Consider the following 15,778-nt stretch of genomic DNA (forward strand, 5'->3'; position numbering starts at 1 on the left):
GAATAAGGAGGAGCTAATGGACTCCAGACTGACTGCTGAGAATCCAGCATGGGACTGACTCAGACCCCCTGAACATGGGTCTCAGCTAGAAGGCCTGGGCAGTCTAAGGGACCTCTGACAGTGGAACCAGGATGTATCCCTGGTGCACAAATGGACTTTGGGGGCACATTCCCCATGAAGGGATACTCCCTTATCCTTGTGACAGGAGAGAAAGCCTAGTCCCTACTCCAAATGACTTGACAAATTTAAATGCCCCCTCCTGGAGGGCATCACCCTACATGTGGAGTGTGTGTTGGGGAGAGGATGGGATCATGAGATCCAGGGGTATGAGAGGGGTATGAGAGGGTGGAAGAGAAAGAAACAGGGAGGGAGGGAGGCAGAGGGACCTGGGATCAATATGTAAAATAAAAACAAATTTAAAAAAATGAAGTAGAGGTGAGATGACAGATAATTGAGATTTTAATCTACTGTAATAGATAATAACAGGGTTTGTAAATACATTTAAATCGTGACCTCTGAAGCAGCAGTGTTAGAGTGACCTGAAAACTTGTCTGAAATGCTGATCCTGATATCTCCTCATAGCTAAGAAAATACCTGAGGGTGGAGAGGAGAGTTCATGTTGGCTGTTACATGAAAAGATTGAGATATTCCTACAGTATAATAAAATATATCCTGAGTGTGTTTATGAAGAGCCTTCCAGAGGTGATCAACATGTGTGCCAGTGAACAGAATGGAAAACAGCCACCTTGAATATTGGTGCATTTTTTTCCACTAGGGTGGGACAAAAGGAAAGAGGGAGGCTGGGATACTTTTAAATGTTCAACTCTTCTTAAGCAGATGAGCATTTGCTGTTGTCATTGCCTAAGGACATTAGACATCAAATTAATCAGCATTTTAATTATTTTACATCCCAACCTCAGTTTGTCCTCCTTCTTCTCCTCCCACTCCTTCCCCCTACCTCTCCACAGCTTAATCTACTCCTCCTTTGTTTCTATTCAGAAAGGGGTAGGATTCCTATGGCTATCAAATCATGGCATAGCAAGTTGCAGTAGGGTTAAACTAAGTTTGGGCTGGGCAATCAGTGTGAGCTAGCCAAAGCTTAGGGATAGCCCCTGCTCCCATTTGTAGGCATCTCACAGATTTATCAGGTCTTAAACTCAAACTTACAATATAGAGTGTCCAAGAAGTCTTCCAGCCCTCTAGCATCACACTGAAGTGTGTGTGTGTGTGTGTGTGTGTGTGTGTGTGTGTGTGTACCTACAAGATAATTCTAATCAGACTAATATTTAAGAACCACTGGCTTCAAGTCATTTTTGAAATCATTTTACAATGATAAAAACTCAGGGGTAGGAGATATTGAATGGAAGCCAGAAAACCAGAGCCAAATCTCTCAACAAGAAATGATGATGATAGTAGAGAAGAAGAGATTTATCACATACCATGAATAAATTATTTTACTATTAATTTATCCCAACATAAATCATATCTATGAACAAATACATGAACAAGGGAATGTATAAATTAAAGCATAGAATTAATTTTTAAAGATGAAATGCCTGTAGCAGAGAGGTTATTTTACTGCATAATAAGAGGTTCTATCTTCTCAGTGATCTTTGGAACAGATCCTCCTTGAGTCCAATGCTAGAATTTGGGAGAAAGAAAAAGGTATCCAGAAAGTTTCTATGGGCAAAAGATACAAGAATTCAAGGAATGGTTTATACCACCCCAAATATTGATATGTAAACAAATCAAAGGCACAGTTTTAAGGAAAAAAGAGGGGAAATAAAAAGGCCAGTTATTGAGTCCATATCGACAAATTTAAAAGAGCCTATATATTACACTCCCTTATCTCTTTTGCTACAGCATTTCTATATGTGGTATTTAAAAGCTAAATTACTTTAAGACAAGGCTATGGAAAGCATAATTTTCTGAAAGTAAGAAAATAATTTTCTTCTTAGCCATAAATCCCTATAATGTAGAAAATAATGCTTGTTAACACTTATTCTTCATTGCCTGAAATCCTCTGACTGAAACACACACACACACACACACACACATACATACATACAAACACACACAAACACACACATACACACACACTGTTTCACAGTTAAAGATAAAAGCCCCTATACTGTGTTTGAAACAACACACAGAGGAACAACACATAGGTGTGAACACATTAGTTCCAGTGTTAATGACATTAGCTTTCTCCTTTTTCAGTTTTGTAAAGAGAAATGACTCCTTAAGTCAAAAAAGATATTTAGAAAAGGAAGCTGTTGAAACAAGTACAAAGAAGGGAAGATGGAATGCAGAAAGGGAAGAGCAATGACACTATAGCCAACTAGCTCCTTAGTTTCCATAGGTATAAAGGCAAATAAAGGGATTAGTGGTCCATGCCCTAGGAGCCAGGCTAGCAAACAGTTCGATAATTCTATTTTAATCAGGTTTGACATCAAGACACCTTATTACAGTCAAATTATCCATAGGACTTATATTTTGTTCTGAAGAATAAATAGAACTAAGAAAAGATCACTTAACAAACTGTAATCACCACCCTAGGCCATGTCAATATAAAAGATAGTTAAGGTAGGTAGATAAAATGGAACTCCATTCCATCAATGGCCAAAGGCTGCTCTGTTAATTATCCCAATAAGGGTAATTATCTTTTTCAATGATAGTCCAACTCCCAGTTTGTCCCTGGGGTGGATCAGTTCACAAATGAGAGAATTTCAACACTTACTTGATCCCAAAACAAAAACAGCATTCATAATTTCAAAAATGATTCTTTAACTTTATGACTATTATCATCATAAAAATATATAATAGTAATAATAGATATGCAACACTTACCACAGTTAACAAATTGTTTTAAGTATAAGAACTAAGTTAATCCATAAAGCATATTTCAAATGCAGCAAACTCAATGACAGCTATTATGTTTTATTTTAGAATGTATAAGGAAATGTTAACTTGACATTCTTTAGCTCCATTAAGATAAATTATTTTAAATCACTAATGGCATCAAATTAAAAGCCATCTCATAAATTTAAGTGTTTTCCCTAGCACTGCACATCTGAGATTTAATGTCAAATTTCAAATTCAAAGCAATTCTCACTAAAAAGAGAATCAACATGAGCATCAAGTGATTAAAGCTCATGGTATTATGCTAAGAATTGTATTCACTTTCTACTCTTCTACCCTTCTGTTATATTTTTAATCACAATATATCCTAATAGCCCAAAATTATTCCTGATGATCCCCACCATATAAAAGGATACTATTTCAAGAATTATCAGAGTTTGACTCTTCACAAAGACAATCCCTTACATCATATAGAGAATACAAGAAAAGTATAGTGACAATACCCATTGCTTCTAATGTTAACTGATTTAACATGAAAAGCTAGAATACTCAAAAAAATAAATTTTTTTGGTGTTTACCAAACTGCTATCTGCTATGGCTAATCAAAAATGTACTTTGGGCTTAATTGGAGTTTCCTGTCTCCAAAATACTTTCACTGAAACAATATCACTTAATCATGACATCTATCTTTGACTTTGTTATTAATATAGCCATTAAGTTTTATTGAAATTTCTTTGTACTATTGAGGTCTTGATTTCTTACTTTTTGGTATAAAGCATTGTTAACACTTGCAATTATGAAAACCATTTGAAAAAATAGGGAGTACTAAAGAAAAATATGCAGCATGTGACCTGACCCAACCAAGACCTATCATGCATAAAGTGTGATTTCAGCCAAACCCTATCTAAGGATTCAAACAACCATTCAAAGCCTCCCATTCGGTATCAGCAATTGTTCTTTTATAATTCTTTAATTTAGTCTTGCAATTGGAAGATAAGAACATTAAAAAGGGGGTAGGGGAGCCAAAAGAGAATTTCATTTTTTCATTTAAATGAATTAAACACAAATAAACCAAAGGAAATCATTATGAGTTACTCTTGTTACATGTTAAGCCTAAACAGCCTACATTTTAAGAAACAGACACATAAAGTTAACTTCAAGAGTACACTAACTTTCAAGCTAAGCATCTGCACTTGAGAAATCATTTTGAATCTGTTCCACAGTCAAAATGCATGTTTACTCACCTGATAACTTGATGTTCATAATACTGCAATGTCCTCTTGAGAGTCAGTTGTATAGTCTGAGGCTGCAGTATGGTAACAAGAATGAAAACACATCATCAGCTCATCAATGTGCTTCCCAATCAAGGAGAATAGGCACAAATTTCTCATAAAAGTTGCTATTGTACAGTGGTAAGGCATTTTGCATGTAGCCATGTGTTTTCACAGAGGAACTAAATGAGACAGTCAGCAATTGCCCAGTTTCCCAATGTTGCATACTATGTTTTTTATTCAGCACCCCCATTCTTTTGATGAGCTATTAATAAGTATTCAATAAAGAACTCATTGGCCACAATGGAGGAATTGGGAGAAAATGGGAAAAAGGCACTGCAGGAATGAACATGGCTTGCAGCACTTCCTAGGTACTGTATACAATCCCTGTGAGATAATAACTATCTGGAAATGCACACCTTTATTTGTTCTGTCACGCTCTAACACAACTTGCAATGGTAGTCTGCAACTAACAACAAGTTGAGTTAAAATTGTCAACTCTATAATTATATACATTAAGCTTAATAAGCTTTTTTTCCATTAGTTTTTCGTCTAAAGGCACTCATAGGATGGCCAGGATGAGACACGAAACTGGAAAATGTGGCCCAGTCCCCATCTGCAATATTTCAATATTTCAAATTAGCCTAATTTCCTGTGTATCCCAAGAAATATCAAGCAGAGGTTTGTTATTGTGTCTCATGGAGAGGAGATGAGTGCTTTGGATTGCCTCCTCATGTCTTCAAATGAGAAGTCTATAGTTCATGAATGAACTATATAAGCACTCCCAATGGTAGGTCAAGACATTATTCTCAGATCTATCTAAAGAGTGGGCCAAATTTGGAAAAATCCATACATACAAGGGAGTTGGATACAAACATCTCAGAACATTGATTTCAATAGGATGTCATAATATGAACTAAACTCTCAATGGTAACAGAGTGAATTTGTAAAATGAAGGATAACTATGCTACAATCCACAGACCCAAAGAGACTCAGTAACAAGGAGAGTTCATAGGAGGGTGTCTGCATCTCCCTGGGAAGGGAAAATAGAGACTTTGAGAGTGATGTGCAGTGAGTGGGGATGGAAACATGAGCAATCAGGTTGGGGTAAGGCAGAGCGGGAGAGTATAGAAACTGACTGTTGGAAAGGCAGGTGGCATTTCTGCATCAGGCAAAAATATTGGTGCAAGGGAATGTACAAGGATAATCCCAGCTATGACTCCTAGCAATAGCAAATAAGTAGCCTGGACTGGCCATCTGCTCTAACCAGATTGGTGCCTAACCCAATTGTCATCAGAGAGATTTCGCCTAGCAACTGACAGAAACAGACACAGACCCACAACCACCCATTAGGCATAGCACAGAGAATCTTGCAGAAGAGGGTGAGAAAAAAAATTCGGAGCCAGAATGTAACTCAAGAAAACACACAGAATAGGGACCCAGAGAGATTAAACCATGGAGCCTGCATGGGACTGGCCTAAATGTTCTGCATATATGTTACAGTTGTGTAGCCTTGTCCTCCTTGTGGGACTCCTAACAGTGGGAACAAGGGATTTCTTTGATTTATTTACTGGCTTTTGGGATCTCTCTCCTTACTCTAGGTCACCTAGTCCAGCTTTAAAATATGGGGAGGTGCTTAGTCTTACTATAACTTTATATGCCATGTTTTGTTGATACGCATGGGATACATATATCCTTTCCGAAACAGAAATGGAGGAGGAGTGTATTGTGGAGCTATGTGGGAACAGAGCGAGTAGGGTGGGAGGAAAGGGGGTAAACAGCAGCCAGAATGTTAAATAAATTAATATGTATATTTATATTGAAAATATGTCCCCTTAATTATTACATGTATATTCATAATTAAGCATCTCTCAACCTTCATCAAAAAAGCTTTTATTAAAAAACATAGATCTTTAATACAGAAACCAACATGAAATAAGTGACTATAGGGTGTTCAACTTTAAATGGAACATGTGTATCATAGGCATATCCCAAAGGCTCAAAGATCATTATGGAAGAGGGAACAGAAAGATTGTAAGAGCAAAAGGTAGTGAAATTATCTGCCAGACATGACAGTGATGTTGTACACATCAACACAAAGCACATTTGATTGCCTGTACAAAGTCTACAGAAAATGAAGCCAGCCAATTTCTTATAATGCAAAGGTGTTCATAAAGTTCCACTCCTAGCTGAGGAGCTATTGGCACATGATGGCTGCTAAAGGAAAGACAGTTTTCAGGGATGTGGCTCCTGAGAGGATACCCATGATCCAGTAGATAATCCCATACCCATAAACTTACAGAAGGCTCTAAGTTTTTTTAAGTACATAAAGTTGGGAGGGAAAGTAAGGAGGGATAGGAAAAGGGATTACATGGAAGGCAGATTTGATCAAAATATATACATTTGTAAGATTATCAAACAATAAAAACATATAGTCAAAAAGAAATAAAACCATTCAATGGTTGGTCGAATGTTGATCCACTATACCAAGGATAAATTTTAGGAAATATACCTATAACACACATTCTTCAATACCCAAGAACAACTATAGTTTGGTAATCTTAGGGACTACTAATTAATATCTAATTAATTAATATCTAACTAATATCACTAAAAAGATCATCCTCAGAAAAATCCAGTCCAATGCTGGTCGCCTAAGGAAGTGCTAAGAAATATTAATTTTTAGTTTCTAATCCTTCCATTTAAATCTTAAAAGTGTATAATATAATAGAGATACAAAAGGTCTATGTTAATTTTCACTTGGACTACATCCATATTCATCTCTGTATAAAATATCTGGGATAAATTTAGTGATCTTCTACCTTGAGTTCTGTAATACACTCTTGTTGTGGGAAATGGTTGTTTTAAAGTCAAAAGCTGAGCTTAAAATAAAATAATAATAATAATCAGGAGTATCTAGCACCAAGACTTAGAAATCTATGTTTGTATCATTTCACTGTATGAATCTGGGGCCTTAGACATAGTCTTGGCCTAGACAAAGCCAAGCCACTAATTTTTTTAGGAGGAATCAGCCTCTAACAATTCAGAGTGAGACACTGTGCATACTTCCCCTCCTGTGTTTGTACTTTTTTCTGTCTTAAACATGTGCAGGCCCTGGACATGATGCTACAGTCTCTGTAAGTTCATTTTACATCAACCCTGTCATGTCTGGAAGTCACTGTTTCCTTGGAGTCATCTCTGTCACCTCTGGCTCCTACAAGCTTTCTGCCTCCTTTTGTGCTTAGATTCTTTCATTTATACCAGATGGAAAAGGCTAAGGAGATAGCAAACTGGTACTGAGATTTCTACTAATTAGGGGGATAATCAAAGTATAATATAATGAACAAAAAAAGTAAATAGAATGAGGGATACTTCATTAACTAGAGCCAGGGGGGTGGGGAGGACCTAGAACCTACTTCAAATGACTTGACAGATTTTGTTGATCCCTTCTGGAAGGCATCACCCTCCCTGTGCAGAGGGTGGGGGGGATAAGATGGGAGGAGGGGTTGGGGACATGGGATTCAATATGTAAAATAAGAGAAAATAATACTTTTTTAAAAAAGTTTAAAAAAAGAAAGTGTAGTGTTGAATATGATATGTTTAATACTTTTACCCAACCATTCTGCTGATATTCTATTACTGTATCCATAATCTCTCGTCAATTATTTTGAAATTCTTAATACATTTTAGTAACCACTATAATTTATCATAAATATAACAGGATCAATTATATAGAAAAAAAGAAAAAGAAAGAAAAAAATCACTCTTGAACAAGAAATCATGAAGCATTTGATTAATTTAAAATGAAAGGAGTATACATCACTGCTTCAGTGCACATAAAAATAATGTTTTCACAACCCAGCCACTGCCAGCATGAACCAAACCATTAAAGGCCCCTGGGATCTAGGCCTCTATTGCTAGATTGACAGTTTCTGAGTTAAAATAGCTTTCCCTTTGACAGTGAATATCACAGAGAATTCTCCTTCCAATATCCAAAGCATGACATGGAAACCAAGGACTAGAATGCACAGGGCCAGTTATGACCAGAAAGATCACATTTGTCTAACAGACATTTTTTTTTTCCTACACGCAGTTTCTAAGTCATTAAAGAGCATGTTTGTGAAAGGAGTCTGGCTGGATAAGGAAGTGGCTTTTGTTCTTGTGTGAAGCAATTACCTCCACAGTTGGTAGAAGTCAGGCTTACATTTTACAAACCTACTGAATAGAATGATTCTTGGGAAACAGCCAAAAACCCTTCTTCGGGTTTGTAAACAGTTATTCACTTGCTCATTCTTGCCAGAAGTTAGTGGGCACATTCTAATGGCTTGAAGCAAGAATGGGGTGGCTGCAATCATCTCCCTTGAGGCAAGGACAACTTCTACACCTTTCTGACCCCACAGAAATGTCTTAGAACAATGGATTCACTTCTGTTTTCAGACTTCGCTTTATGGTCTCAACCCAAGATGTTATCAGAGAGACAACTTCATATAGTCTCATGTTGTCTCTGTCCTAAATAAACAGCATAAAGTGATACTCTATACACAGGTTCCTTCTAAGGATGGTTTTGGAATGAGAGGAGTGACTATTTCATCAAGACTTTTCTGTAGAGGGACTGAGGAGACAGCGCAGTGGGTATACTGCTGACTGAGCAAGGCAAGGTGGCCCACCCCAGTTACTGAGGAGGCATGGGCACGGGAAGATTGTGGGAACTCAGTGGCCAGCTGTTTTAAGAAGTAATAGATACAATATCTCAAATAAATAAAGTAATATTTGTTTGGAGTTTTTAATTAAAATTAATATTTAAATACAGTGGTTAAGACAAGTGACTCTTTCCCATTGTTCTCCTGTCTCTCTCTTCTCTTTTGCCCTCTCTCTGTCTCTGTGTCTCTTCACCTCTTTTCTGCCCTCCCCCTACTTTCTAATAAAACTTATCAATTAAAAAAAAGAAAACAAAGACTCTGACCTACACACACACACACACACACACACACACACACACCCCTATAACATGTACCACATATCACATGCATACACACACACCTGTAACACACAAATAATAACTCATGGTGGGGGATGTCCTTCTGTATGTGTTCTGTTATTGGTTGATGAATGAAACACTGTTTGGCCAATAGAGGCAGAAAGATAAGTAGGACTAGGAGATGAGGAATTCCTGGGAAAGGTAGGCAGAGAGAGACTGTAGAGAGATACCATGTAGAGACCAGGAGGATAGGATGTGCCAGTCATTCTCTGGTAAGATAAAGCCATATAGAAATATGTAGATTAGTACTTATGCGTTAATAATTAAGAGAGAGTTAGCCAATAATTATCCCAAGCCATCGGACAATAGTTTTATAATTAATATAGCACCAATGTGTGTTTATTTGGGGCTGAAAGGCATCTGTGGTACCTTGCAGAACACAAAACTCCAGCAACAAACACACATGTGTATGCCTGCATCACACACACATACACACACACACACACACACATCTGTACCCCACACACATACACACATGCTTGTATCGCACACACATACACACATACGCCTATACCACATATACACCAATATGTCTTCATCACCCACATAAACATACACATGCCTATACCACACATACATGCCTGTACATATGACTGTACATCACAGTCATGTGTGATATACCCATATCACATATACATAAATAAGCACATGCTTACACTACATGCACACTCACATGGATATATTTGTACAACAAACACAGTATGCCTGTACCAAATACACACACACAAACATACACACACACACACACACACCACACACACACACAATTACCACTCACAGATGAATTTTTAAAACGCCATTCACTAAATGCTCATGTGTGTTATTGATGCTACTCAGTAAATACCATGGGAAAAAGCCCATTCTTTTGACATATTCTCCTTTAAGACTCAATTTAGAAAAAAATGTTTATACTTTGACTTTAATGGCAAACTGAGTTCAAAATTAAAGTCTGATTTGTTAGCTAGATCTACTCCAGTAGTTTCTCAACCAATGAAACAAGAATTTGCATTAGTTTATAGTGCTTTCATAGGATAGATAGCTAGGAATAAAGCAGCTTCCCTGTATGTGAATAAAAGATATTCAGTGCTTGTGCCAAACAATAAAACATGCATCCTGCCCTCCATGGAGAGCTCATGGAAAGCATGTGGGGAGGGGGTGTGTGAGTGGGTGTGTGGGTGTGAGAGAGAGAGAAATGTGAGATGTTGAAAACTTAGTATCAAGTAAATAAATAAAAAAATAGAGCTACCCCTGCTTCTTTCTAATCATGAGAACACAGTATAAAAGAAAAAAATGAGGAAGTTCCAGTTTAACTTATAAATATTTTGAATCAATCAGTTCAGTAAAATGGTGACTGGAGGAGTTCTCAATATTAAAGCAGAAGCTATGGTAAATGCAGACCTACAAGTGGGTAGCACTTGGAATGAGCATAGCTAAGATCAAGACTTGTGGCCGAGATGTTTATATCTAGTAAGAAACCTTTTCCTTCAACACAAAGGATGTCTAACAGGTGAGCTTAGTGACCTGTTTTGTAGCACTAAGATGGGAGATCTTAAAAATACAAGTGAGAAGGGAGACAGGAGACAAGAGGCTGCTACCATCAAAAGAAATCCAGGAGGCTTTGATTTTTCACTGCTTTCTCCTAAAATGGGGATGGTAGCCTCCAATGGTTTCAACTTACCATAAAGAAATGTGGGTAGGAAAAGCTCTAGAAAGAGAAGTCAGATATATCCCCTGAAGCTCAGGCAGAAGGTAGCCAAAGGTTTCCACTTTGTGACAAGAAGACATTTTCGTGGCGCACACCTTTAATCACAGTACTTGGGAGACAGAGGCAGGCTGATCTTTGTGAGTTCGAGGCCATCCTGGGCTACAGAGTGAGTGCCAGGATAAACTCCATAGTACACAGAGAAACCCTGTCTCGAAAAACAAAAGCAAAACAAAACAAAACAAACAAACAAAAGACATCTTCATCACTAGGCATGTGAGCAGCATCACTCTATTTCCCCTAAAGTGCCGGACTCCATACACCAAATGCTATGTTTAAGGAGAGTCATAGGATACAAACAGACAGTCATGAAACTGTCCCAGTAGATCAAAGACACTAGCCTTGAAGCCCTGAAGAGTGGGAGGGGATTATATCAGGCTTTTTCTTTAGGGCTACCAGCCATCTCCTAAACCTTGACAGAGACAGTATTTATTGTGAATGCTTGGACTTATCTTAGCTCCTATTTTAATTTATTTCTCTTTATCTATGTTTTGCCTAGGGGCTTTTAAACTTTATATTTTACTTTTCTTCTGTCTCTATGTCTGACTGATTGGCTGTTAGCTCTCTGGTATCTGACCTTGGGTGTTTCCCTCTCTTTCTCCTCTTTCTCTTAATCCCCTCCGTGTCTTTCTCTCTCACTGTCCTAGATTTCACCTCCTACTTATTCTCTTTGCCTAATAGCCTTGCGTATCTCCTGCCTGCTTGGTACTAGCCATTCAACCTTTTATTAGACCAATCAGGTACCCTAGGCAGGCAAATTGAAATAGCAACACATCTTTTCATAGTTAAACAAATACAGCATAAACAAATGTAATACTCCTTTATAAATTTAAGGTAATGTTCCTCAGTATAAACAAATGTAACAATCTTTACATAGTTAAAGTAATTTCTACAATGGGATGTTTCTCAGCAGCTAGCTAGTCCTTGCAGGCTAGAACAGTCCTGCTTGAGACCCCCCACACAGTTCCCACTTTGTGTATCCAAACAGTGTTGGGACCAAGCTGGAGGCAAAGAGAATCCGTGTGTGTGTGTGTGTGTGTGTGTGTGTGTGTGTGTGTGTGTGTGTGTGTGTGTGTGTGTGCCTAAGTGTGACTGTGTGTCTTTGTGTCTATGTGTATATGCACTCCAGCAGCATAAAACAGTTGTCAGTTGATGAAAGTGCCTATTTATCTCATTTTTACAGAGATAAAGGAGGCTATGAGCTACAAGATCACACAGGCAATAACTTAGTAAGTCACCACAAGACAATAATGTTTTCAACATCTGCCTTCTTTCCACAAGACACCCTTAGTAATACCCTCCAATTTTTACGTACTGTGGTCCTTTTACTTGATAAACATAACTCTTGCATGATATAGATAACTTTTTATTGCACGTAATTACATAATTCAAATTAAACAACCTCCTCATTTCTGATCCCCAACATAAAACCACAAGGTACAGACACAATGGAAACAACAAGCTGGCTTGAAGAAGCACCCACAGAAAACTATTTTATTCATTTGAATATAATAAAATTATATTACAATAGTTACAAACACTCTAGTTTTGTACCTTTCCACTATCTGCCCATGACAATCATCTGGGGGAACTTTGGTAAAAAAAACCAGTGCCTGAATGCTACCCCTTCACTTTCCAGTTCATCTAGTCTGGAGGACTAGCTATCTCTAACGTGTAGTCAAGGTTGATATCTCTTCTTCAAGGTTTGAAATATGAGAGAAAAGGCTAGTCTGTAAATCTTATCCCAAAAGGTCAGTGGCAAAAATAGTTGTTTCATTTAAATGCTAATGCAAATTAGATGCAGTCACTCGCAATTGCTAAATTCAAACACTGTCACTAATGGATTAAAATAAAATATAATTTTATATATCATTAAAAGCTGGAACCATAAATATAAACTTTGGGAATTTTGTTTTTGTAATTGATCCCATGCACATTCATAAAGGTACAACACATAGTACAATCATTTCACTTTATGATAGACACTGTGCTTTAAGCCCATCACATTTATTAACTCCTTCAATAATCATATCATCATCATGAGGTGTTACTCTTTTCCTTGTTTCACATATGGTAAAACTGAAACACAGATAATTTCAGCTTCTCTATGTCTTACAGGTGAAAAAAGAGACAAAGCCAGGGTTAAAATGCATGGAATCTGGCTACAGGATATAGGAACATGGCCTTCAGCACATACTGCATATAATGTTTAGCTGAAATTTTTGCATTATGAATTTTCATACTTGCTGGCTTTATTGAGCATTGCTCCAGTCTAATGAAATAGACAAGTGTTCTTATCACAAATTGACTGAAAATAAAAAACACAGCTGAAATGCTCAATCCTGCATGATTAATTAGTAAAGAAACCCTCCTTCACACAAAGACCATTTACTTTCCTAAAAGACTGTCTTCAATATGAAACTATTTACTATTGTCACCATAAAATTAAAGAATCACATGCAATTAAATTATTCCATATTTTTGATATTAGACAGCTGACCCTAGTTCCCCATGTGCTTTCTTCACATACTGATGTTTTCATCAGTAATTGATTTCACTTTGGTAGTCATTGGGAAATGCTATCTACATAAAATTCCCTGTTTATCTTTAACTATTACCTTTGAAGGATATGGGAATAATGTCATCAAATTCCCCCCCCCCAAACACTGTTGTGCCAGTGACTAAAGGAACTACTGAAGTTCTGTCAAGAACCTTATTTCTTGGACAGAGATTTTAGGAGACCATGTTTGACTGCTTACTGTCTTGCCCAGTCTGGCTCAGTTGAACGAAGTTATAAAATTATATGGCACAGTTTTGAGACATTTTGTCAGGGAAATCAATCTTGTCATATCACATGCCACTGGGAGACCTTGCTGAATTACTAACCCAATGGAATCTCACAGTTAAAACAGGGTTGACTCAGTCCACAGAGAGACTTAAGCTTCAGGCATCTGGGCCAAATAGTGTAAGAGGAGCTAAAAATGGGTAAAGTGCTGAGTGCCACACATGGGGCCCAACATCTTATGTTCATCCAGTTAGTTTACCCTCACAGAAGGCCTTCTGAAGAGGAAATAGATAGTGCCACTGTCATTTTATAAAGGTGATAATATGAGATGCAGAGAACTTGAAAAAGCTGCCCAAAGTCACTTTGGTAGCATGTGTCTGAGTTAGAATATCACTGAGGTCTGACCACTTCCAAATACTGAAATTCTTACTGTATCTAAAGTAGTTTTGCCGTCCACTTCTCCAATACACAGAAGATTGTAATTGAAAGGTATTGGCCTACCTATGATATATGATTTGGATTATATTTTTTTTTGAGCCTTAATATTCTTTCTTTACATGTAGACATGTGGATATCTTTGGATACCATTAAATAACTATTTCTCAGGAGGGTTAATACAGCAAAATAGAATGAAACAGTAAAGTTGTACACAAATATGCTATACAAGGCCTTATATAAATTTTTTTGTTAATGAAGTAGTCAAAAATTGTTCAGTTGAACTAAGCTGGCTTGAATGTAATTGGCCCCCATAAGCTCATAGGGAGTGCACTATTAGGAAGTGTGGCTTTGTTGAAGTTGTGTGGAAGTCACTGTGGGGAAGGGCTTGGAGATCTCTTATACTCAAGTTACACCTAGTTCAGATCACTTCCTATTTCTTGCCAAAGAACATTTAAAAATCTCAGCTCCTTCTCCAGCACCATGTTTGTCTGCCTGCTGTAATGTCCCACCATAACAATAAAGAACTAAATCTCTTAAAGTGGAAGCCAGTCCCAACTAAATGTTTTCCTTCATAAAAGTTGCCATGGCCATGGCATCTTTTCACAGCAGTAGAAACCCTAACTAAGTACGGGTTTCTGACCATTTCTAATACCTAAGACTACTGGCAATCCTGTCTCATAGCTCAAATATACCAACTAGTAAACATTTCAGGAACAATTAAAGCCTTTCCTTAGATTTTTTATTGGATCTCAAAGGGTCTTGCATAAAAAAAAAAAAAAAAAAAAATAATAACTTCTAGCCTTTTAAGGAGTGTGAATATATGTAATGATTTCTTTATTGTTTCCAATATTTGGAGCTTCTACACTGAGGGGGATCTCACAACAGGTACCACTAAATAAGGAAAGCAAAATTTCTTCCTATTAAATACTAAAATTAATACATGAAATGACAGGATTATTTGTCAACTCAAAATGTGATGACTTCAGTGATCACCAGTAGAAGGTGACGAACAATTAAGTCTAGTCACTTTACAGCACGAAGCCCCCTATGGGAACAGAGGCAGAATTAGAGAATGCAACCAGAGGGGAAAAGAAGAATGATCATATATGGAACAGATATAACATTGTTTGGGATCATATGAACCCTGTTGTGTTGAGAAATAATCTTCTAGTAAAGAACACCCTTCAAATATCATGCTATGTGGGGATCTTAGGAAGAGATTTGGGGTATCATACATATCTCCTACAATTGGAAAGTTCCTCAGATGGGAGCAAATAATTTGGAATAAACTCATTCTCCTTTGGCTCTACATAGATTAAAATGACACTTACACAACCTGAATAGCATGAAATATGCTAATGTTGAAGATTTTGAATAATAAGATTCATTTCACAGATATAGATCAATGTAAACAAATTGTCATTCTGATGACAACTACAGTGCCATGGGCATTTGGGTTAGATAGATTAGTCAGGGGCTTAAAGTGTAATCATTACAGACTCTGGTAAAAGTATGTCCTTGAGGTTTGAAAGTCTCGGATGCTGAAGAATGCCAGAATCATCAGAAGACTATTGCAGAGTAGGCCCCACTGCGCTCTACTGTGTCCACCTGACTAAATATAA

At 37.3% G+C, this 15,778-nt stretch overlaps 1 protein-coding gene across 1 annotated transcript in view; it reads right to left on the reverse strand.

The window, feature by feature from the left end:
- The window catches only part of Gucy1a2 (guanylate cyclase 1 soluble subunit alpha 2), a 278,376-nt gene that overhangs the window by 242,360 nt on the left and 20,238 nt on the right, over positions 1–15,778 (reverse strand). Inside the window, exon 2 of the mRNA XM_051177809.1 lies at positions 4,107–4,168. Within this exon, the coding sequence (XP_051033766.1) occupies positions 4,107–4,168 (62 nt within the window). The remainder of the gene's footprint in view (positions 1–4,106; positions 4,169–15,778) is intronic.

Source organism: Phodopus roborovskii, unplaced genomic scaffold, assembly GCF_943737965.1.
Source record: "Phodopus roborovskii unplaced genomic scaffold, PHOROB, whole genome shotgun sequence".
In the NCBI taxonomy this organism is placed as follows: Eukaryota; Metazoa; Chordata; class Mammalia; order Rodentia; family Cricetidae; genus Phodopus; species Phodopus roborovskii.